A 24,847-nucleotide genomic window follows, 5' to 3' on the forward strand; every position below is an offset into this window, starting at 1 on the left:
AAGTTTTCCTTTCATGGCAAATGGGACTGTTCTGGCTTTGAAGAATTTTGGTTCTGCATTGTCTTTTAATTGCAGTTTGGCTTGAACGCCTTTGATTTTCCCCAATTCTTGTTGGAACACCAGGATTTGGTTGAGTTCTGGCTGGGAGGTGTCTGTCTGCTTTACATTTAGTATTGAACCGATATCCAGCCAATCTAGGGGGATGTGTTTTAGCCATTTTCTTCTGAAGAGCGGTGGTTCCTGGGTATCTACAACATAGAGAGAGAGGGAGAGAGAGTGTTTTTGCTTGCTGTTGTTTGTGTTGTACTTGGACTGTACTTTTTCCAAACACTTTGATTCTGTCTGCTGTAACAGATCTTAGAGTTATTTCAGTTTTTACCGGGAGGTGTGGTAGCAAGCGTTCCTTTGCGTGTAATGGCAATAGAGACCTCTCTGCCCCTGTGTCTAACTCCATTTTCAGGGGGTGTCCATTTATTTTTGCTGCGTTTCCTCCATTTATTCCTTGGATGTATATTTCAGGAGCTTGAAGGTCAGCCGTTGGGCTGTTATCATCTTTGTTGCTAGGTTCCTCTCTCTGTCTCTCTGCAATTGTTTTGACTTTAGCTGCCTGCTTATTTTCAGACTACATGCGCTTTAGAAGCGGACATTTGGCTTTGATATGACCTTTTTTGCAATGGTTGCATTTAGAATTTTTGAAGAAACAGTTTTCTGGTCGGTAGTGTATTTCCCACAACGGAAGCATTGTTGGTGGGAAGACCTCCCATCCAGTAGGTCTGGTTGACCCACATCCAAGTTTTTCTCTGCCATTTCAGACCTGCAGGCAGCCCTGTATACAATTTGTAATGTAATGTCTTCCTCCATTGCTAATAATATTTGCCAGTCCCATCACTAATCTGTCTCGCAGTGCCTGATTTAGAAACTGCTCGAAATGACACTGCTCCGCCAGTTTGCACAACGATACCAGCTACTCACTTTTTCCCCTGGTCCTTGTCTCCTTTCATAGAATCGTTGCCTTTCTGTCATAACTGGTGGTTTGGGGCTTAGATGGTTCCTTGGAGCTGTGCATAATTCGTTGAATGTCTTCGTCCCTGGATCCTCCGGGGACAGCAAGGTCTTAAGGAGGTTGAATGTTTTGCTGCCCATTATACTGAGCGAGAGGGCATGTTTGCGGTTTACTGGACCTTTCACAATATTGTGGACTACGCAGTAGTGGTAAACAGTTCTATGTAGTTATCCCTTATCTCAACTTTCTTCTATTTCATTGAATTCCCTGAACTTTCCCTTCACCATCTTGTCGCACTTTCACCTTGATCTTTCGGCAGAAATTTGTTGAGGTTGTTAGGTAATTGTTTTCTACCTTTCTTCTGTTGTTTTCTTACGGTTGGTGCATGGCATATGTGTAGGGTTCGTTTTGTTCCTCATCGCCACTGTTGTGTCTGTACTCACACAATTAAGACTCGGAGATGTGATGCTTTCTCATCCTTCTATTAGACTAACATGGCTACTGGCACACAGGGTTTATATGTGTGGAAGGGTGACATCATGATGTGGGCGTCCAGCAGAGGGTGGGCTTTTACCCAACAGCACTTCTGATCGATAGTTCATTTTCCCATCAAGCCTCAAAATTATACAGTCTCAGGTGAAACACAAAAGTCTGCAGGTGCTGTGATGGCAGTAAATAAGGGACATGAGGGAGCATTGCATGCTCCTCCTCTCCATCCCTTCTTCATTCCTCCCCCTGCTTTTTATCCAGATGCTGGTCTGTGTTTTGCTAATTTCTCAATGAAAGCCTCATTCGTCCATTGTTTCTGTTCTAATTACACTTTCTCTGATCAGGTTGATATCTTTGAAACACCAAAACTGGATCGAACTTTCTTGCCAAAAACTTTAGTAATGTTTTCCCCACAAAGAGTATCATAGACTTAATGAAGGACTCAAGCCTGAAACATTTGTTATGTATATAAAGGACATGGTTTGACCTGCTGAGTTTCTCTAGCATTGTGTTTTAACTTCAACCGCCGTGTCTGACGACTTTTGTGTTTTATTTTTCATTAGACTTAAGTTTCGTTTTGCTGTTCATTGGATTGTCGGCTGGTAAATTGTGTGGCATTTTGGAGATGGGCTAGCTTTATCAATAATGCTGGATATTTCATCCAAGGTATTGTCATTTTCACATGAAAAGTTGGGTTGTGTCACTTTTGTCTTGCATGTATGAATTTTTAATGAAAAAAAACTGGTTATACTTAGATTAGTAATGAAAAAAAAATTCATTTATTTTAAAAATTGTAGACCTACAGCACAGTTACAGGCCCTTCTGGCCCACGAATCCGTGCTGCCCCAATACACCCAATTGACCTACACCCCCACTGCATTTTTGAACGGTGGGTGGAAACGGGAGCCCCAGGGAAAACCCACGCAGACATGGGGAGAACGTACAAACTCCTCACAGGATTCGAATTCAGATTGTTGGCACTGTAAGATTGTCGCACTAACAGTGTCGCCTCGAGAGTGGACAGTCGAAATGTTGCACATAATTTTCTCTAATTTATGGCTTGTTACATTTCATGCAATAAAATTTCTGTCAATTTAAACTTATCATAATTGCCTTCTTAAAGTCTCTTGATGACCAGATCACATTCACTCTTGGAAAGTAAGTAAGTGGAGTGTTATCTAAACAGGCAATGGGAAACTTTCTAGTTTTGCCTTCTGATACAGTGGATATCTTTTTTTTGTTTCCAAAATGATCAATTGTCACACATGCCGTTATGAGAACTTTGGATTTGGGTAAATAAGGTGATCCCACCTGTGCTATTCCTTAACATTTGCTTTCTTTATTTACAAAACTTGGGTCATGAAGCTATCTGTATCATATAGATTCAAAATCAGTAAAGTTGTATTTACATTTGGACAAATATTACACTCCAGTTGCGCCATTAATGAAAAGAAATAATTCAATTAAGTTATGTAGAAGAATTAGTTACTATATGGTAAGCTTTAACAGTGGTTCTCAACCTTTTTTCCATACCATTTCAAGTTATCCCTACGCCATGGGTGCTCTGTGATTAGTCAAGGATTACTTAAGGTGGGAAGGGAAGGTTGAGAACCACTGCTCTAGACCCAATGGTTACTGAAATATTTTGCTTGAGAAAAATTGTCATTGGCCCATATCCTTTGGAGCTCTGAATCCGTGCACATAACGAGTCAATCAGGAACGATTAAAACAGTGGGTTTTCAAACTTTTCCTTCCCACCCACATCCCACCTTAATCCCTGACTAATCACAGAGCACCGATCGCCTAGGGATTACTTAAAGTAGGATGTGAGTGGAAAGAGAAAGGTTGCGAACCACTGATCTAGAATCAGAATTTATTGTCATGAAGATTTGTTTTGTGGTATTACGGTGCAAATACATTACATCAAAATAATTAGTGCAAAAAAAAAAAAGGAGAAAGTGAGGCTGTGCCTGTGTTTCATTGTCCAATCAAAGATCTGATGGCGGAGGGGAAGAAGCTGCTAGGTACTAATCAATAAACTTATAAACCAGATACAATTTTTTTAATGAATCCATCTTGTACAGTAATAAGAATATTTTCCTTTTGCAGTGTCCTTGCAACTTCAGGGCGGCTTAAAGCCATTTCCAACTTGAGGTGTACTCGATGTGCTAGAAAGGGCTTTCAAATGCTATAACGGCCAAATTTTTAAAAATATATTGTTGATGGTTAAGAATATATTTTGTCTGACATCTGTGTGGGCCCTGAAGTGAAGTGTGGGATGAGAGGCAGAGAGCCAGGAGAAGTTTGACCAAAAGATAACTTCCAAAACTAACCCCTTTTGTCATTATCCATTGATCAGAGCATCACAGAAGGAGGGCAGGAGAAGGCCATTCAGCTCTTTGATCCAGCGACGCCATTCAATGCGATTCTGGCTGATCCTGCAACCTCGGTACCCTGTTCCTGTTTTCTCTCCAAACCCCTTGATTCCTTTAGCCACAGGGGTCACATCCAAATTTAGTTGGTGGTGAACCAAGGAAGAGATTATTGGTTTGGAGGTGTTATTTCCTTTCTCCACTAAACAGCAAGAAATGTATGAAGCGATGAATTGGGGAACTTCAATATTAATTTGGATAAGAGTAAAACATGAAAGTTTGTAGATGCCATGAATGAAGTAAAAACACGAGGCTTCAGCAGGTCAAACAGTGTCTTTTATATAGCGAAGATACAGAACCAATGTTTCATGCCTTTCATCAAGGTATGGAACAAAAGGTAGGCAGGGAAGGAGCACAGTCCCAAAGGCAGGAGGTAATAGGTGAATGAGGGAGGGAAGGCACAACAGTGATCGGGGGAAGAGGGGCGGCTCCGTGAATGGAAAGGGGAGGGGGTGGAGAGCTGGAGGAAAGATGGGAAAGTGGGGGAGAACGAGGAGCAGTCTAGCAGAAACTGGGGGGGTTAATGCCATCCAGGTGGAGAGTATCCAGGTGGAATATTAGGTGTTGCTCCTCCATTTAACGGTGGCCTTGGTTTGGCCTTGCATGATGCCATGGACAGACACATTGGCGTGGGAGTGGGGCACAGAATTGAAATGGTTGGCCACTGGGAGATCCCTGTCGTTGATGCAGACTGAGTAAAGGTGTTCAGTGAAGCGATCTCCCAGTTTGTGTCCAGTCCCTGTAATGAAGAGAAGGCCACAATTTTATTATTTGGATTTACTTGGATAACATTGAAAGGGCAGGGATTTCTGACAAGTAGTCAGGAGGATATTTTTATGGGTATGTGTTTGGCCCAGGGAGGAAGGAGGCAATCACTATCTGCCAGGTAGTTGGTGTGTCACTGGTAGATCAGTGATCACACACAAGGGGCCTAGACTGGAAACAGGGAAGAGCTAGAGCAGTCCAACTTAGAACAACTCAACTGGGGGAGGGGTAACATCAAATTGTGGTGATAATCTGACCAGATTGAAGTGGCACCTCAGTTTGGTGTAAAACAATGGAAGACTTTTAAATAGATGTTTGAAGTACTAGTGGAGTATATTCCATGGGGAACAAAGTTAAGTGTAGAAACATCGAAGTACTCGAGATGGCAGAGGCCGACAGCATCGAGTCCACGCTGCTGAAGATCCAGCTGCGCTGGGTGGGTCACGTCTCCAGAATGGAGGACCATCGCCTTCCCAAGATCGTGTTATATGGCGAGCTCTCCACTGGCCACCGTGACAGAGGTGCACCGAAGAAGAAGTACAAGGACTGCCTAAAGAAATCTCTTGGTGCCTGCCACATAGACCACCGCCAGTGGGCTGATATCGCCTCAAACCGTGCATCTTGGCACCTCACAGTTTGGCGGGCAGCAACCTCCTTTGAAAAAGACCGCAGAGCCCACCTCACTGACAAAAGGCAAAGGAGGAAAAACCCAACACCCAACCCCAACCAACCAATTTTCCCCTGCAACCGTGTCTGCCTGTCCCGCATCGGACTTGTCAGCCACAATCGAGCCTGCAGCTGACGTGGACTTTTACCCCCTCCATAAATCTTCGTCCGCGAAGCCAAGCCAAAGAAGAAGGAAAGGCAATGTTTCCTGAACCACAGAGGATAAAGCAAGACAAAAAGTATGATGAAGTCTGGTGAATAATTGAAGTGATGAGAGAACTGAATTATGAATGCAGAGAAGGCTCGGGACGAAGTGTCACGAAGTGGGATGAGTGTGGATCATTTTCAGCACGTATAATGTGGGCCAAGCACATTATCCTGGTACTAGGACTCTAAGAAAAGGGAGAGGAGAATAGAGTGGTGGTCTAACATTATTGTAGGAAACTTCAATCAGGCCAACCTGAAGAAGTCTGGCAAACTACCACCAACACGTCACATGCGAGACCGGGGGAACCGACAAACTCGACCACCGATACACCTACCATGAAGAATGCCTGCTGAGCCACACCTCAGCAAGTCTGATCACCTGACTGGCGTACAGTAGAGACTACAGAACTAGTGGTGAAGACAGTGAAGGTGTGGTCGAGGGAGGTGGAGAAGCGTCTGCAGGCTGCTTTGAATCAGTGGACTAGAACATATTCAAGAACTTATCCATAGACTTGAATGAATATGCAACAGGTGTCACTGACTTCATCAAGACCTGCATGCATGAATGTGTGCCCATGTGCAAATACTGGGTGTTTCCCCAACCAGAAGCCCTGGATGAATCAGAGAATCTGCAACCTGCTGAGGGCGAGAACAAAGGTGATTAAGGCCAGGGATCGGGATCTTTGCAATAAGTCCAGGTATGACCTGCAGAAGGCCATCTCTGAAGCAAAGTGGCAATTCTGGAGGAAGCTAGAGGCAGAGACATGCCAGCTGTGGCAGGGAGTGCAGGCCATTAAAGCCTTCAAAGCAAAGGGGAACACTATAGATGGCTGTGATGCTTCATTACCTGATGAGCTGAACATCTCCTATGCCAACTTTGAGAAGAAGAACCAAACATCTGTGCATGTGCAGCCATTACATCTATTGACTTGCAAAGAGCAGCACGTGTTTTTCTCGCAGGAACGAAAAAGGCGCTAAAACAGTGTAAGATTGCAGGAGAGTGATCCACAAATGGAATCAAGCTCCTGAACAAGCCCTCTGGAGAAGGAGGTGAGTGGAAAAAATTTCTGGATGACCAGTGGGAGGTTCCCAGGTCCTGATGAGAGGAGGCCCCAATGTAGCACTTCGGAGGTGGAGGTGTATAGGAAAAGGTCCAGGACAACCGATGGGAGGTTGCCGGGTCCCAATGAGGGGCTAAGGTTGAGGCTGGGCAGCACGATCCTGAGGAGGAAGGCCTCCAAGAAAAGCCCCCTTAGCGCTTCGTTAGCACCAAATGTCCAGCGGGCCTGCCGGGTGCAGTGTCCCAGCTGAGAAGCAGCAAGGCCGATCTACCTCCGTTGGGGGTGGGATCAGGCAGCAGTAGCCTACCTTCTTTGAAGGTGGAGCCCGAGGTTGGCTGCACTGATCTAGTTTTGTTTGAAGCTGGGGTTTGCAAATGATAGCAGCGATGCTGACCGACCTCTGCTGGGGCTGAGATCAGGCGACAGAGCTCTACCTTCGCTGAAGACGGGGTCCAAGTCTGGCTGCATCAATCTGGCTTCCACCAACACGTGGATAAAGCAAGACAAAAAGTATGATGAAGTCTGGTGAATAATTGAAGTGATGAGAGAACTGAATTACGAATGCAGAGAAGGCTCGGGACGAAGTGTCACGAAGTGGGATGAGTGTGGATCATTTTCAGCACGTATAATGTGGGCCAAGCGCATTATCCTGGTACTCGGACTCTAAGAAAAGGGAGAGGAGAATAGAGTGGTGGTCTAACATTATCGTAGGAAACTACAAAAAAGCAAGTAGTGATACGATTATTGCCGCTGCCTTAGGCGATGGAACCTCAGTATATCGAGTGGCAGGAAGGGGGAGTACCCTGCACAAGAGCAGGTAGGTCCTGAGCCAAACTTAACACATCGTGTAGCGAAGCCGCCCACTCAATGGGCGAGAATAACCAGAAAAAAACCGAGGAAGGGTGTGGTCTCTGCACGACGGGCACCTTCTCAATTGGGGTCTGAGAGCAAGGCCTGCCAGACAGCAGAGGCCTCGACCAGCGACAAAATTGTAAGTCAACTGGACAAATTGGAGGAACTGGTGACGGCCATGGTGAATAAATTTCCAGCACCAATCAGAGCAGGTGGAGGACGTTAATGATTATAAATGGGACGACGATGAAGGGCTGGTAATAGAGGCCGAGTCACCCAAATCCCCACACACTGCTCAGGACAGCCAGGAGGAGAATATACCGGTGATTACTGCAAAGTTTGCAGTCCCGAAGGGTATCGGCCAGCTACTGGAGGATGATATTGCAGGGTCTATTAACATGTATGGTGATGAATGCTTTTCAGAGAGGGTACTCGAAGAATCCGCCAAGAAGTACCCCTGCCCTGTTAACTGGCCTCTGTTGGAGGTGCCTAAGGTAAACCCCGCGATATGGGACAATTTGAAGGTCCCCTCAAGGGCAAAAGACATGAAATTGCAAAGACTACAGGGGTCACTGGTTAAAGGTATCACTGCATTCGCACAAACGCTCTCACACGATTTGTCGGAGACCCAACAAGATGCTCCGGGGCTGTTACCCCATGCAAACTATGAACTGAATGCCTTCAGGAAGGAGCTGATCAAGCCCGACCTGAATGTAAGATGTGCTCATTTGTTCAGACCATCCTGTAACGAAATTTCTATTTGGTGACGATCTCAGCAAACAGGTGAAGGATTTGAGTGAGCAGATGGCAGAGGCAGCTGGCATGGTCAGAGGTTCGAGACCACAGGCAAGAGGACCTGTGATGTTTCACTCTCATCGCAGGTAAGTGAGTTATCCGAGGCGGTTTCCCACTCCAAACGGCAACAGCCAGCAGGTCTTTTTTAGGGCAATGCCCTCCGTGGAAACAGCGGCAGCAGAATTTTCCCGTTCAAAGTGCACCAGTCCGCAGATGAGGCGGGTCGAGGAAGTGAACGCTACGCGTTTACAGTTGAGGACTCTTGATAATTACAGGGCTTTAATGGTTGGCGATCAATTAATGGTATTCTTTGATAGATGGTGTCATATTAACACTGATGCTTCTATTTGTCAGACAGTGAAGGGGTATAAAATCGAATTTGACCCACAGAAATCCCCTCTGGTAAGGAGGAAGGGTCTGTATACATATATGCGCAGACCGCAACTGACGGAGGCTGTACATTGCCAAGGTCATGGCTTTAAAAAGGAAAAATGTTATTGAACATTGTGGCCATGAAAAACATGAGTTTGTATCGAACATCTTCATGCGACCCAAAAGAAGTGGTGGCAGTAGAATGATACTGGATCTATCGGATCTTAACGAATAGGTCTTGAACAGGCATTTTAAAATGGTAACATATATTCTGTGTTGCCTATGTTACGTATGGGCTATTTCATGCCCTCAATAGATTTGCAAGACTCGTACTATTCGGTTGTGATCTGCCCACAGCGCATGAAATTCTTGAAATTTACCTGGAAGGGAGAGCTATGGCAGCTTTGCTGAATGGGTTGAGCTCAGTGCCAAGGGCATTTACCAAATTATGAAGCTGGTGTTTCCAAGGCTCAGGAAAGGGGTGCATGGTAATGGGTCACTTAGACAATACCCTTATTATTAGCAGATTGCTCGAGGAAACAAAAAGGGCAGTGGCACTGTAGAGCTCGTCGAAAGAACCAAAGACTTGTTGATCCATACCAAGGCTTTTATTAGCAAAAGACAGGAGCTCTTCACAGGTGGTCGACCAGTCTGGAATGATCCGACCTGGCTAGGGACACAACCCTTTAAGGCCCAGACAATAGGTGTGGCTTAGCTCTCAGCCAATCGCTGTAAGCACAGTCTAGATACTGTAACTATATACACTATGTACGTTGGTGATAGATCTGTACTATCACAAGCGCCACCTCGAGATTATTAAGCCCTCTGGGGTTTCTTCTAGATCCCGAGAAATCAAGTGTTGGTGCTTAATAAGAGGCTAAAATTCCTCGGCTTCATTATTGATACAGAAGCCATGGAAGTTACTTTGCATGAGGATAAAGTGGCAGAGATTAGGACAGCCTGCAGAGGGCTCATGACAGAGTGTCGTCCCTCCATAAGAAAGGTGGCCAGGTTGATTGAGAAACAGGTGGTGGCTTTCCTGGCGATACAACATGGCCTGCTATATTATAGGTTCCTGGAAAGGGACAAAATATCTGCTCTTAAGGCAACCAAGGGATACTTTGACAGGCCCATGAGATTAACCAGAGAGGCCAGATCCAATCTTACATGGTGGATCGACCATATCTCATTGGCTTACGCGAGGATCAAGCTCAGAAAGGTGGATCTGGAGATCAGATCAGATGCCAGTGGCTAAGGTTGGGGAGCCATGAATCTAAAGGTCTCTACTGGGGGCCGATGGGTGGACATAGAGCTCAGGGAAGCCTCAAAATCCAGTATCAATTATTTGGAAATGCTGGCGAGTTTTTTTAGCACTGAAGTCTTTCTGAGCGAGGGAAGCTGACATTCACGTACTGCTGAGATTGGATAGCACTTCAGCTGTGGCCTGCCTCAATAATATGGGAGGTCTCAAATCTGCCTCCTGTAACCTAGCCATTGAGACTTGGCTCTGGTGCATTCAAAGAAATATTTGGGTTACAGCCGCTTACCTGCCGGGTCGGATAAACATCCAGGCGGACTTGATGTCCAGGGAATTCAATGATAGCACTGAGTGGACTCTGGTGAAGAAATACTTTAAGTTGCTAGCAGACACCTTTGGCAGGCCAGAGAACGATTTGTTCACATCCTGGCTGAATGCTGGCGTCTGCTTTCCTTGGCGTCTTCCTCAGAATGCGTGCTGGCATTTCTTTTTCTGGTTCCATGAGCCAGTGTCTGAGGCTGCCCCACGGGACGTCGCCCCCGAGCTGCCCGCTTACTGGCTTTGCAGCTCGGGCCGCCTACTTCAGGAGAAGTCTCTTTTGTAGGCTTTTCTTTCTTGCACTGTTTATTTTGTGACTTTTTTTAATGTCTTATTTTCTTGTCCTGTCTTTTTTTAAAACTTTTTCTATGGGGGGCTGGTTTTACCTGACCAGCCACTCATCCCAAGGACACTACCCTACTTTGACTTTCAGTGCACTGTAACTATTTATTTATTTATGTTTGTAAGGCGGTTTTTATGAATGTTTTGCTATCGCAAAAACAATGAATTTTGTGATTTGTTCATGATAATAAATTCTGATTCAAGATTAATAAACTTGAACTTGAAAGGTGCTATCTAAATGCAATTTCTATTTCTCTGGTCAAAATTAGCTAATTCATTCATTCATCCATCAAGCAGACACTGGCCGTTGGGCACTGTTTGTATGAACCACGTGCTTGGTGCCTTCTTGTGATGGAACTTGGTCCATGCAGACTGCAAAGCCAGTATCTGCTGCGGGGGAAGATCTGCCTGTTGAAACTGAGGCAGAGGAGACCTCAGCCAAGAACATCAGGGTGAAGAACACGGGTCAATACCAGCTGATTTCCTTCATTAATTTCACTGATTTCTAATAGGTTAGGGAGATATGCAAGTTGTCCATTTCTGATAGGTTTGACAGCGGTCACTCATGCCACTGCTGGCTGCCAGGGCTTTGCCAGGTGAAGTAAAGGAGGATCCCAAAAGATTCCTTTAGATTAAGGGCAAATAATGAAATTAATTGAAGAAAATGGGATCCCGCAGAACAATTTGATTGTCTTTGTGAGCAGCTACTGGAGATGGCCGGCTATGAATTGATGTTTATCATCCATTTACTACGGAAAATGTCACTGAAGCTAAGAAATTAAGAGAAATACTTGAAAGCTATCCATGTTACAAAAAAAAGAGGTGCTTGGGGCAGGTGATAAATCCCTGGGTCTGGACTAAGCACATCCTTGGGCATTGTGAAAAGAAATTGAAGAGGCCCTGGCAGAGATCTGTCTATCAGCTCTCGCCAGGATGAGGTACTGGAAAGCTGAAGGGTGACTGATACACCTCTATTTAAAAAGGGTTGCAACATTAAACCAGGGAACGACAGACCAACCAGTGATGGGGAAGTTAAATTTAGACATGTAGCACAGGCCTTTGTAGCCCACAACACTGTGCTGCCCAATTAACTGACAAACCTGGTACATTTTGAAGGGTGGGAGGAAACTGGAGTACCAGGAGGAAAACTATACAGATATGGGGAGAACGTGCAAACACACCTAACAGACAGAGAGGGATTCGAATCTGGATCGCTGGCACTGTAACGGCGTTGCACTAACCACTGAGGGATGTACCAGCATTTGGAAAGCATGGACTGAAATGGTAAATGTATTTGGAAATCAAGACTTACAGATCTGACTGGGTTTTTCCTGACCAGGTGATGGAGAGAACTGATGAGGGCAGGGTAATGGTCACAATGGACATTGTCTATGGAGACTTTCCAGGGTGTTATAAGGTCCTGCTTTGTAGGCTGGTCCAGAAAGTTACCATATATGATATCCAGGGTGAGCTGGCCAATTGGATGTGGAATTGATGGTGGAAGGGGTCAGAGGGTGAGAGTGGAGCCTTATGACCACAGGTGCTGTTGCTGGGTCCATCCTTGTTTGTTATTTATTAATAACAATCTGGATGGTTAGTAAATCCATGGATGACACCAAAATTGGTGGTAGACAGTGAAGGAGGTTACATAGAAGGATCTGGATCAACCGCAGAAGTAGGCCAAGGAATCACAGTGCAAGGTGATGAATTTTGGTAAGTCAAACCAGGCAGGACCGACATACATCCAACCACATTGATGAAATGGTGAAAATTCTCCACTGTGTCTTTACCAATATCACGATGAATTCAGTTTTGCCATTTTCTGTAACTTTCTGCGTTCCCGGGCACTCAACTTTCTGATCCTGGACGTGATGCAACCATTCAAAATACTTTCTATGTAAAAGTTTGATGGAATATTCAGTTATGGCACGATTAGCGTCGAGGTCAGTGCAATGCTATTACAGGGTCGGGGACCCAGGTTCAATTCCAGTGCTGTCTAAAGAATTTGTACGTTCTCCCCATTTCTGTGTGGGTTTCTGCTGGGTGATATGGTTTCCTCCTAGCTTTCAAAATGCGCAGGGGTTGTAGGTTAATTGGGGTATTTGGGCAGCACTGACCTGTATGCCAGAGGGGCCTGTTACCATGCTCTGCATTTAAAAATTTACATTCCCCAAATCTCCTCAAAGTAGAAGTGCTGGTGTTCCTTCTTCATATTTGCCTTGATGTGCTGGCTCCAGGAGAGGTCTTCCAATGTGGGGACTCCCAGGAACATGACACCCTCTCCAACGCAGACAGGTGTGTGGCCCCCTTGGGTTCCCCTTCTTAAAAGTCCACAATAAACTCCTTGGTCTTGCTGACGGCAAGACCAAGACTGTTGTTCTGGCACCACACAACCAGCTCCTTGGCCTCCATTCCATAAGGCCAAAAGACATGGGAGCAGAAATAGGTTATTCAGTCTACCCCACCATTTAATCCTGAGCTGGTCCATTTTCCCACACTGCCCCATTGCCCAGCCTTCTCCCCATAATCTTGATGCCCTGGCTAATCAGGAACCTTTCAATTTTTGCCTCCACGACCATCTGAGGCAACAAATTCCACAGATTTACCACCCTCTGGCTGAAGAAAATTTCACTGCATCTCCTTTCTATGCTGGCTCATTGTGATTCAGCCAACAGTGGTGGTGGAGATTGTGTTGAGGCTGAACTTGGCCATGCTTTGGTGGGTTCACCCTCTAACAGGAGCTCATATTCACCTGATTCACTGGAAAAATAGTGTATTTTGTGAGACCTTTAGAAATGAATTGAAGTGCTGTTGTGAGAGAAAAAAACACGCAAATCCTGGAGAAATTCAGCAGTGCCTTAATGTAGTAAAGAAAAAGATGTATAACCAGCAATTTGGCTTGAAGCCCTTCGTCCAGGTGTCCAAGTGCTGTTGTGGGCGAGCTGCCGGATAAGCGGAGTCCAGGCTGATTCTGCCGCCACGTTCTGCACATTGATACTTTTATGGAAATTTTATTAAAGGTCCAAGCTGAGATCGAGGCGTCGCCTTGGCAACGCATTCCAGAACGCCCGCTCAGCCAATGAGGAAGTTCATTCTTTTTTTGATTCGGCCAATGAGAAACAGAGAATCGATATTTGAAACATTTGCAGGGAAGGAAGTGGAGCAGCGGCCGGGGGGAGGGGGAAAGAGAGAGAGAGAGAGAGAGGGAGAGAACACTCGTGGCCGTGGACCAGAGCCCGGGGGGAGACAGCACTCGTGGCCGTGGACCAGAGCCCGGGGGGGAGACAGCACTCGTGGCCGTGGACCAGAGCCCGGGGGGGAGAGAGCGGCCGAACTCCCACCAAACCGGCTCCCCCGCTGCTTCGGGGGGAACAGGAGGGCGAGGAAGGGAAGCGCTGAGCCGGAGAAGAGCGACCCGTGGATCCGACCATGGCTTTCACCCGCCGGGCTGCTGTAAGTGCCGTTCCGGGAACCCTCCCCCCCCCCCCCCCCACACCTTGTCTGGTCTTCGCGTGGGGAGTGTGGGTCGGGGCTCTGCCTCGCTCCCCGAGTCTTTGCCTTGTCCCAGCAAGGTCCTCGTCCAGCCTGTTAATCCTCCGAATTTGGTTTCCATCTTTGTCCTAAATGTTTTAATGGAAAACTGGGCATGAAGTGTTTAAATAACGGATCCGCTTTTAATGAAGTCCACATGTTGCCCAGGATTCCTGTCCTTCTCACAATCCTCATGGTCTTTCTTCAGTAGAAGATGATTTGAATTTAAAATGTGACTTGTTTAAAAACAAAATCAGTATTTTTATATTGAGGGATTGAAGTCCTTTGCCAGAATCCATCTGCAGCAATTTCTCAACCTAAGGTCAGGCTTAGATAGCTGACTCCCACTCTCGGCTGCTGAATGACTCTAGGAAACTCTCCCTTTACAGTTTTGCCATTTGTTCCATGAATCAGTGCTGCCTTCCCCTGTTGTAGCTGAAAAGTGAGGTTCCTCCACTCCTTAAGTATTTCTCACTTTGGAGGGGAGGGGGCTGGGGAGCAGCTGAAGTACCTTTGGCTCTGAGTTTTTAATCTTTCCAGAACACTTTGGGGCTTGGGGCGTGCCACTGGATTGGTCCGAGCAACATCTGGATCACAAAACAAGGTTAAGTTTATTGGAACTGGGTGTGGGGTTCCCTGGCATTAATTTAATGGTCACTACCTGGGTGCCATATGCAGATGCACCAAACTTCTTACCAGCTGCGGCCAAACGGGTACCTGAATACGCCAAGTGAAATGGTGAGCAGTCCTTGGGAGGACATGCTGCTGTTTATGTGCGACCAGTGTCAAGTTTATTGACATCTGACTGTACAGTGTTCACCGGTCCTTGGTGCAAAACAGACATAACTCACATTTACACAAACAATTTGTACACTGGATGCATAAGTAAATACTGTTTTGTAAATATGAGCATATTGGCTGGTTAGTGTGAGCAGTTCCTTTTGGACGTTCAGCATTCTCACTGTAGATCTTTACCTGGCCTGATGGCCTGATTACTTTTTATCCAACTGCCACTTTCCTCTTTACCATCTACTTGACCACCAACTTATTCCTTTGCCATTCAGTTAACAACTTGCAATGTTTCCATTTCACATCCAAGTGTGGTAGTGAATTTGGACCACAGGATGAAGGAGCAGAATTCAGCCATTCAAGTCCAGGCTGATATTTTTTATTATTTCAGCCTTTTCTCCATGACTTTAATTATCAGTGCCCATCAACCTCCACTTTCAATGCATCCAATGTCCTGATCTCCTCTGCTGTCTGTGGAAGGATATCCCACAGATTCACCACCGTCTGCCTGAAGAAACTCCTCCTCATTCGGGTTCTGGTCCTTGGCATTTACCAATTGGGATTGATCAACGTGAAATAAAAAAACAAAAATTGTGACCCTGGGCCTCTATTCTTTACCAACCCTGTGGCCCAAAGTGAGGGTTGGGTGCAGGAGACTTTCATTTAAAGTTGCAAGATTATTTTTTGTTGTAACGAAACAGAACATGTGATATTAAACAAAATTCCCTTTAGTCTACCAGGCAGGCAAAGATTTGCTATCAGCAAAAATTGTCTGGCACCCCTTTGAGCCAGAGTGTGAAGCAAAAGAGAGTTCCCCATCCCCTCCCCCAACCGCCGGGTCTCTGAGTGGCTGTGGCTTCTCCTCAAGTGCTCCTGTGGCCACATAGCCTTCAGTCCAAACCCGAGCTCCAGGGGCACACCTGTGACCCGATCAGGAAGCCTCCAGCGCCCGCTCACATTCTGGTTCCAATACCTGGTATCCCCTTCAGCCAGTCTCCAGCAGTCTGCAGCCTGACGTGAGTTAGCATTTGTGATGCCAAATTTTCAAAGCCTTTTTGTGTCGGTACTGGGGTAGGGGGCGTGTTGCTCTAACCCCCCCCCAATGAGCAAGTACTGTTCCCCCATAAGGTCACGCAATTGGTCACCATCTGACCCATCCATGCCCTCCGGTGTCGCTAGTGTGCGTCGATCATCATTAGTGTCTTGCTTAACACACACTAGTGACTCTACTGATCCAAACCATGTCACACTAGTGGCTAATGACGCTTGATGCCATAAAAGAAGCGCTCTTGGCACCTACATTGATGATGGTAACAGCACCGGCCCCTGGCTGAGCGAGTTTAGCTCGAGAATTTCCCCCATGTTAAAGTGCCTCATTTGATCCCAGCAGAAAAGTCTTTGATAAGGTGTTTCTTTTATTGAACGCAACCTGACCTGACTTTTTGTTCCGGTAATAAACTTTGTTGATTTGAACTGTGGAAGGGTGGGAGAAGCTGCCATGCTCTTGTGACGCCCTCAATCTTTCATTGTTAGGCTCTTCAAAACTTGGAGAATATGGAAGCAGTCCCGAAGATCACAAGGGCCACATACAGGCCTGCTTTGGGTGATGTGGCCAATCGCCTGCCCACTCGTGGAGCTGAACAGGTAAAATGTCCATTCAGCTGAACGAGGCACTGGTCATACCTTCCCCAGAAATTTATTAACTTGGTATCTTTCTTTCTTTTCCAGAAACTTAACAGCATGAAAGTCTCCAAACCAGTGGCATCGAAACCAAAAGGCAAAGCTTTGCAAAAGAATGTCCTGAAACCAACTGTTAAAGGGCAGAGGCCAGTAGTTCAGGAAGTAAAACCCCCAGTTGTTCAGGAGCCTGTCCCCATGGTATGTGTAAAATCCACAGAACATGGATGAAAAGCGAAGCTTGCCCTTCCTTTCACTCTCAATGCTTCTTTTCAAAGGTCCCCCTGTCTCCAACTCCGATGGACGTGTCAATGAAAGAGGATGATCTCTGCCAGGCTTTCTCCGGCACCTTGCTGGAGGTGGAAGATATTGACATCGACGATGGTGATAACCCTCAATTGTGCAGTCAATACGTCAAGGACATTTACAAGTACTTACGGCAGCTTGAGGTAAGTCGATGCCGACATTGCCAAGTTCTGCTCCTCCTGAAGGTCATCAATGGGAATGTGGCCCTGATTCAACCGTGTAGTTAGTTGTCAAGAGCAGCATAAGTGTGTCGCCTGGCAAAGACTAAACCTTTTTATCAGGGGAGGGGGGGGTCAGGAATTTTTTAATGTATGTTTTTGGGTTAAATTTCAACCTGCCTAGTCCTAAGGACAATTCAGCATATCTGGCAAATCAAATTTGTGTTAAAATGCTAGAAATTTGCTGCTTCAATGTGGCCTTCTCTATGTTGGAGAGACTGGGCACAGACTGGGACATTGCTTCAATGAGCACCTTCGCTCTGTCTGCCCGCTCCCACATGCTAATGTCTGTCCATGGCCTTGTGCACTATCCCACCAAGACCACCCATAAATTGGAGGAACAACAGGGTGCCCACCAGCTAGATGGCATGCTCCGGATTCTGCTCACCTACTCTCTGTTCTCCCTCCTCTCTATCTTTGCTCCAGCTCACCGCCCCCTTTCCCTCTCCATTTACAGAGCCATCCCTCCTCCTCCTCCTGTTTGCTGCTGTGCCCTCCCCTCCCTCCCTTATCCACCTGCCTTTGGAACCATGCTCCTCAACCACCCCCCCCACCATTTTGTTTGGATGCCTGCCCACATTTTATCAGACCTCAATGAATGACTCCAGCCCGAAGCGTCGGTAATATAACTTTCCCTCCTGTGGATACTGCTGAGTTCCTGTGTTTTGAAATTAACCTTGGTTGTTGCCCCTGGTGTGGAACACTTTCCAAAGCCAATATTAACTAGACACGTGTGACCTCAGATGCAGGTATCTGGAGCCAAAAAGGGTTTGCAATATCTAGAGGCAAAGGGATGTGGCACTTGGGACTGTGCAGCAGGTAAAGTGAGAGGCTGGGAGGTGAAGGGTAGAATGTATTTGGCTGGAGGGTGGGCAAGGATGAGCATGGTAGGTGATAAGGAGGGAGTATGGTGGTCCGTGAGAGTGCCAAGTTGAGGGCAGACGGAATTGGCCAAACCGCGACCCGTGAGTGACATGCATATAACGTGCGGCTCACGGTAATATGTTGGCTGAAGGGGGTACAGAACTCCCAAAGCTGCCCCAGGACACTGAATCCCTGCAGCCAGACCAGGGGGTCCTGGGACGGCCACAGCCCAGGACTGTGTGACAAGGAGTGGGCAGTGGAGGACTGGGCCCTGCAGAGGAACAGAGCGAGCAGTGCACGCTGGAGTCAGGTTGTCTTTGCTCGGGTTGGGTTGTACCATAGCAGAGTACTGCCATCATGGGGTCAGCTGAAGCTAAGGATTCTCTGCCGGGAGGGGCTGCAGAGGTTGGGAAGCAGGGCCAGGAGAGTTCTGGTGAGGCATGGTCTGCCCCAGAGGTGGTGTGGTGTCTGTCTAGGCACTCTGGGTGGAGGTGGCGGGTGGGGGGGGAGTTGTGAGGGAAACAAGATGATAGAGAGGCTGGAGGGGGTCCCCAATGAGCACCTGACAGAGCTGAAGCTGGCAGCCACAGTAAAGGTCCTGTGGCAAGCTCTGGCCCCATGAGGTGGAGAGGCAGCACAGAGGTTAGACTACATTGCACCCTGGCCTGACAGTGAATAGGAAGAGGGGAAGCAGTACTTTTGGAGGGGGGGGGGGCCTGGCATTGGTTGCCCTGCCGCAAGAGGCAGCTTTCCATCAGATCACTTCCCGCATCAATTGTTCAGCTGTGGGCACTGCAATGCTGCAGGTATCTGCAGAGACCAGTGGCAGGAGCATTCCGGAAGAAATGGGAGCAGGTGTTGTTCATCTGGCCAGTCAAGCCCAGTTCCCACATTCAGCGAGATCACAGCTGATCTGGCTGTGGACCCAGCAGCACCTTCCCCCCAAAACTCTGATCCCAAAACTCTGATCCAAAAACCTGTCTTGCTGTATCTTAAATATATTGAATGAGGCAGTCTCTACTGCTTCTTTGGGCAGAGAATTCCACAGAAAATCAGTCAGGAATTTGAAAATGTGTGTGGTTATTGAAATATAAAAATTAGCAGTTTAAAAATAAATATTATTATGTACATGAGGCAATCTTTTGTGTTTCCCCCACACCTTGGTGAAGGGCAAAGCGTTGTTGATGAACCTTCACCGTTGCTACATAAAGGCACTGTTAGACCTGCTGAGTTTCTCCAGTATTTGTGCATTTAAAAAAAATATTATATATTTCTTAATTTTTTATAACATTTTTGTAAGAAAATATGTAAGAATAAAAGTGTGTAATATTTTTGTGTCTTGCATTTGTTGCTGGAGCAAGTTTGATCACCCCTCGACTAGGCGGTTTGGAGGAACAAACAGGATTATTTTATGTTCATGCCACCCAAGGTGGTGCTCGTCCAGCCTGGGCAGCGGAGAAGGTGGGCAATGGGCAGGTTGGTGTCGGTTGTTTAATGCTTGTCTTTTATCTCTAGATTCAGCAAGCGATCAGACCTCGTTTCCTTGAGGGGCAGGAAATAAATGAACGCATGCGTGCGATCCTAGTTGACTGGCTAATTCAAGTTCATTCAAGGTTCCATCTACTCCAAGAAACTCTCTACATGACCTTGGCCTTAGTGGATCGTTTCCTGCAAGTAACTATCTCATTACTTCACTAGTGCCTTTGACGTTGATGGTGTGTTGCCATGATCTGGGTTTCACTGGATTTGTTGCTTTCTTTATTTTGGGATGCTTTTCTTTGTACACGAGCATGTGTGGGGCAACTTTGAACATTGTTGCTGAACATCCTGCTCTGAATTATACGGGTCTACTCTAACAAAATCTAAATGGCTTTCTATACCATGAACCTATAAAGTGACGTATAAGGTGGTGATTAGCTTGCAACATCTTCAAATCAATGGATTGCCATTGTTTAAATAGCTCATTATGTTATACACCCTGACTGGTTGTCTGACTCAGTACCAGTCTTGGGCAGAACAGTCTTGTTTGCAGATTTGGTTTTAAAAAATATCTGCTCTTGTAGGGTTGAACATTGACATTTTTAATGTTACTGTCCTAAATCATTTTGAAACTATACACGTGATCTTGAGGCTTGTGGTTTGCTCTTGGTTTGGAACTTGATGTCAAGCCTGGGAACCCCTGGCCATGTTCAGTCGAGGCTTCATTGGTCACAGTGATATGCTGTTGGGAGGATCTGCTGAGGCAGCAAAGCTAAGCAGTATTTCTCATATCTCCCTTGAGGTCTGCAATTAGTTAAATTTTAAATTTAGACATACAGCAGGGTGGCAGGCCTGCAAGCCTGTGCCAATTGACATACGGCCCCCAGTACATTTTTGAATGGTGGGAGGGAACTGGAGCCTCTGGGGAGAACGAACAAACTCCTTACCGACAGTGCCGGATCTGAACTCCAGTTGTTGCTGTGTGAAGTTTGAAGGCTAGCCTTATGTTTGAATGAATGAGTGGTGCTGAATCTCCTGGTAACCCTGCAGGCAAAGTTGGTGTTTGCCCATGTCCTGATTCCTGATGGGCTTGACGTGAAATTCTGTAAGGAAGATTGGATGCTTGCAGAGGTTTGGTATGACAAAAGGAACACTGGTATATTTCTACAGTTGTGTGCTGACCAGCTGCATTACGGTCTGGTACGGAGTATGGTATGGTATCAGCATAAAGCCCTCCAAAAGATAGTGGACAGGCAAAACCATCCCCACCATTGAGAACATCTACAGGGAACGCTGCTGTTGGAGAGCAGCAGCAATCATTAAAGACCCTCACCATCCAGCACACACACTGTTCTCGCTGCTGCCATCAGGGAAGAGATTTAGGTGCCACAAGACTCGCTCCACCAGGTTCAGGACCAGCTGCTCCCCCTCCACCATCAGACTCCTCAATGACGAACTCAATCAGGGACTCAGTTAAGGACTTAAAGATTTTAAAAAAAATTCTCTCTGGTATTGCACAGTTTGTTTACATTTGTTGTCTGCTTACAATTCTTTATTGGTTTACATGTTTATGCTGTGTACAGTTATTTTGCACTGTCAATAAGTGATAATTCTGCTGTGTCCGCAGGAGAAAGAATCTCAGGGTGGCATATGATGTCCTGCATGACAATAAATCTGAATGTTAAACCAACCAGCTGGGCATTGCACCCCTGCCTGTAATCACAAAACCCGCTTTCAGGTGGCCAGAATACCTGACTGTGAAGCCGCCTATTCTACCCCAATGTGGCTGTTGGGTGGCCACCTGAAAGTGGAGAACCCGGCCAGGAGGAGCACTTACCTAACCCCCTCCTGTAGGTATAATCTCTGGCTCGGAGAATCCCACCGTTGCACCTGAAAGCAGCAGTGGGACTTACGGCCACAGTCCACAGGAGCCGGCATTCACTCAGAGATGGCTCTCCTTCAGGTGACAGAAAGGTGTCTTCCCCGCGGCCTCCTGAACATCCCCAGCTGCACTCCCCCAAGTCGCGCCTGCCAGCGCATTGTCTGAAAGTGGCTTAAATCTCATGGTCTTGTTTGCTCCTCCTGCAGTGAATTTAATATTTGGAATTTTGCTTTTCAGAGCCAGCCAGTCTCACGGAAGAAGCTCCAATTAGTTGCTGTGACTGCCATGCTGCTCGCAGCCAAGTACGAAGAGATTTATCCACCTGTCGTTGGAGACTTGGTTTACATCACGGACAACGCGTACACCAAGACCCAAATCCGGCAGATGGAAATAATCATTCTCAAAGAGCTTGATTTTAACTTGGGCCGTCCCCTTCCCCTACACTTCCTGCGACGTGCTTCGAAGGCTGGTAATGTGAGTATGGGCTGCAAACGCCATTTCAGTGCAGTAAAAAATCCTGTTACCTGGAATTCAAGGAACCAGCAAAAGTAATTGCAGAAAATAAATAGGTAAAAAGATGTAATCTTTAAATTGGTGCCCCCTAGTGGCCAATTGCGCAATCTCAAGCAACCACAAAATTCACTTATCCGGCATTGACCAATCCTGTGGATACTGGGAGGGGGGGGGGGGGGTTTACTCTCCCAGAACTTCAGGAAGCTTGGGACTTGTGTGTAAATTTAACTGGGGTCCTGTAATATTTAACCAATGGGTGCAGTGGTCTTTTTAAGCCTTGTTATTTTACCAAGCAGGTTAACGCGGAGGAACATACTCTTGCCAAGTATCTGATGGAGCTGGCAGTTATAGACTACAACATGGTGCACATCTACCCTTCCGAAATTGCAGCTGCTGCACTTTGTCTGGCTCTCAAAGTCCTCGATCAAAGCAAATGGGTAAGAGGTTGATTGTGGTATTTTGAATGGCTTGGTATTTATTATTCTGGGCAGAATTATGTTTCATTAGAACAAATGCTATTGCCTTTTCAATGTCTGATTTCTATAGAATTGTTGGTTCATTTGCCAGACCACTCCCTCCCGTGTAGGTTGTCAATCACCTGATTTGAATAAATATTCTTCTAACCGAGAGGTTTGCCATTGGGGGTGCAATTTTACATCCTTGGGATGTTGGCATTACTGGGTCAGTCCTTGTTTTGCTCAAAAACTACTTGCTTGATGATCCCATTAAGTTGTAAGGGTCAGGCAGTGAGCACTTTAAACCAGATATGGTACTTTAAAACAAAATATGATTCACTGAAAATCCAGATGCAGACATCCAGATCACCTGAGAATCTGGACCTCAAATTCTCGGCTGAACTCCGGACCACCTGAGAATCCGGACTGTGTAAGTGCCACAGAGAATCCAGACTGACTCAATCCCCTGGCAGCCTACTGTTGTTTGATTCTTTCTTTGGCTTGGCTTCGCGGATGAAGATTTATGGAGGGGGTAAAAAGTCCACGTCAGCTGCAGGCTCGTTTGTGGCTGACAAGTCCGATGCGGGACAGGCAGACACGATTGCAGCGGTTGCAAGGGAAAATTGGTTGGTTGGGGATGGGTGTTGGGTTTTTCCTCCTTTGCCTTTTGTCAGTGAGGTAGGCTCTGTGGTCTTCTCCAAAGGAGATTGCTGCCCGCTGAACTGTGAGGCGCCAAGATGCACGGTTTGAGGCGATATCAGCCCACTGGCGGTGGTCAATGTGGCAGGCACCAAGAGATTTCTTTAGGCAGTCCTTGTACCTTTTCTTTGGTGCACCTCTGATGGCTTTTTAACCTCCGCTTGCATTTCAGTTGTGGCCATGGTACGGATGGGAGTTGTCCCTTGATATTGGTCACTAAGTTGCCGCTGCTGCAATATCTGCAGAGGTCTTTGGATGTGTAATTACAGTACGGTTTAAATGTCATTTTTAGACCCCAGTCCAACAATACTATACTGGCTACTCTGAGGAATCCTTACATTCAACTATGAAACACATGGCAAAGAATGTGGTGAAAATGAACGAAGGGCTCACAAAGCACGTTGTAAGTATGAACTTAATTGGACTTGTTTTTAAATGTAGCTTGTGCATCTGCATCAGTATTTCCTTTTCTTTTTAAGGCTGTGAAGACCAAATATGCAAGTGCAAAACTGCTGAAGACAAGTACTATTCCTCAACTTAAGTCACCAGTCATCACGGAACTGGCTGCTTCCCTGTTATAGCAGAAACCTGAACACTTTTGCACTTTTGGAGATTTCAACAGATTGCTGCTAATATTACTGTTCGCGAGTTTGGTCTGTACATCAGTTGCATCAGCTTCACTCCTATTGCTGTGCAGTCACTCCATTTTCTGGCTTTAACTTTGGCTCCAGCTTCTCTGCTCAGAGAGCTTGGCCTTATCAGGAATAGACCATGAGCACTTGAGGCCAGAAAAGCAACTTTTTCTTCCCAGGCTTTAAACTTGTGTAAGTGTTTTAATGTTCTAAAATTGTGGGGTATTTTTGTGAAGCTTAAAATGATTTTAGTTCAAAAATTAAAATGTTTTAATTTTAAGATGTGGGAATGATTTTTAACGTTGGTCAGAGCACTTGCTTGTGCTGTGAACTTTCTCTGTCCATTTGACTGCTTTCAAGCTAAGTTTTTCTGTAGGACTGGGTGGTAACAAACTTTCTTAAAATGCTTTTTTTTAAAAAAAAAATGGACTTTAAGGATTGAATTGGTATCAAACCACCACTCTTGTAGCCTAGTGCATCATGTGGTATTCGTCCCTGTTTCCAAGGAAAGTGGCCAAGCTGAATGGATTTCATGCAGTTACGGAAGCTTGTTGGAGGTGCTTAATGGACCAGTGTTAGAATTCCCTTTGCGTTTCTCTGTTGTGGTTCTCATTAATGGGCCATCTGAATTAAATGGGCAGGGCAGATGAGGGGCCTTCCAAATGATCTCCAGGTGCTGGGATTGGGGAATGAGTTGAAAACTAGTGAAATCAAACTTTTAGCTCAATTAAGAGTAGGACCACCCCCCCTACCCAAGATCTTAATCACTGCTGGTATTGCAAACTTGCAATTTTGCTAATTCTCTTCCAAAATCAAATTCGGTGAATCCTGTGGAGCTGCTCGTTGTTTACCAGTAGTCTGAACATTTTTGTGTTGTGGCATTTGTAAATGATTTGCTTATCAGACTCCTTGTTGCAAGTGTAATTGTGCCAAACTTAGTACAACTGGTTTAATAAAATGTAAGTATTTATTAATTACGTGCACAGGAGTTGTGTAATTCTGATATTGAAGTCCTCCAACTCCGCCTTAAAGTTGTAATTGTGGGATGGAACAGGAGTGTGCCCTTGTACTGCACTAAGACAACTGCAGCAATGTTGATTGAGGTGCCTTGACCCAAGATTGCTAGATTTTCTTTCGCATGCTCTAGATTTGAAAATGAAAGCCGATGCCCTCCTCACTGGTCCCTCCGGCAAGGCAGCGACTGGATCTGGCGGCTTGGCATAATTCCGCAGCTTCATTCCA

General features: G+C 46.1%; 1 protein-coding gene across 3 annotated transcripts; it reads left to right on the forward strand.

Annotated features, from left to right (window-relative positions):
- Positions 1 to 12,086: 12,086 nt before the first annotated feature.
- Positions 12,087 to 24,579, forward strand: ccnb2 (cyclin B2). Of its 3 annotated transcripts, none has more exons than XM_069910255.1 (9): positions 12,087 to 12,273; positions 16,414 to 16,524; positions 16,609 to 16,758; positions 16,836 to 17,006; positions 19,461 to 19,619; positions 21,544 to 21,780; positions 22,116 to 22,256; positions 23,266 to 23,376; positions 23,453 to 24,579. In XM_069910255.1, the coding sequence occupies exons 2-9, from the start codon at positions 16,435 to 16,437 to the stop codon at positions 23,552 to 23,554; spliced, it is 1,161 nt and encodes a 386-aa protein (XP_069766356.1). In that variant the 5' UTR covers positions 12,087 to 12,273; positions 16,414 to 16,434; the 3' UTR covers positions 23,555 to 24,579. The 3 variants fall into 3 exon arrangements, with proteins under 3 accessions (XP_069766356.1, XP_069766355.1, XP_069766357.1); XM_069910254.1 differs by lacking the exon at positions 12,087 to 12,273 and adding an exon at positions 13,739 to 14,013; XM_069910256.1 differs by lacking the exon at positions 12,087 to 12,273 and adding an exon at positions 13,739 to 14,013 and having other exon boundaries at positions 23,433 to 23,521.
- The last annotated feature ends 268 nt before the right edge of the window (positions 24,580 to 24,847 follow it).

The sequence above is a fragment of the Narcine bancroftii genome, chromosome 14 (genome assembly GCF_036971445.1).
Source record: "Narcine bancroftii isolate sNarBan1 chromosome 14, sNarBan1.hap1, whole genome shotgun sequence".
Classification (NCBI taxonomy): domain Eukaryota; kingdom Metazoa; phylum Chordata; class Chondrichthyes; order Torpediniformes; family Narcinidae; genus Narcine; species Narcine bancroftii.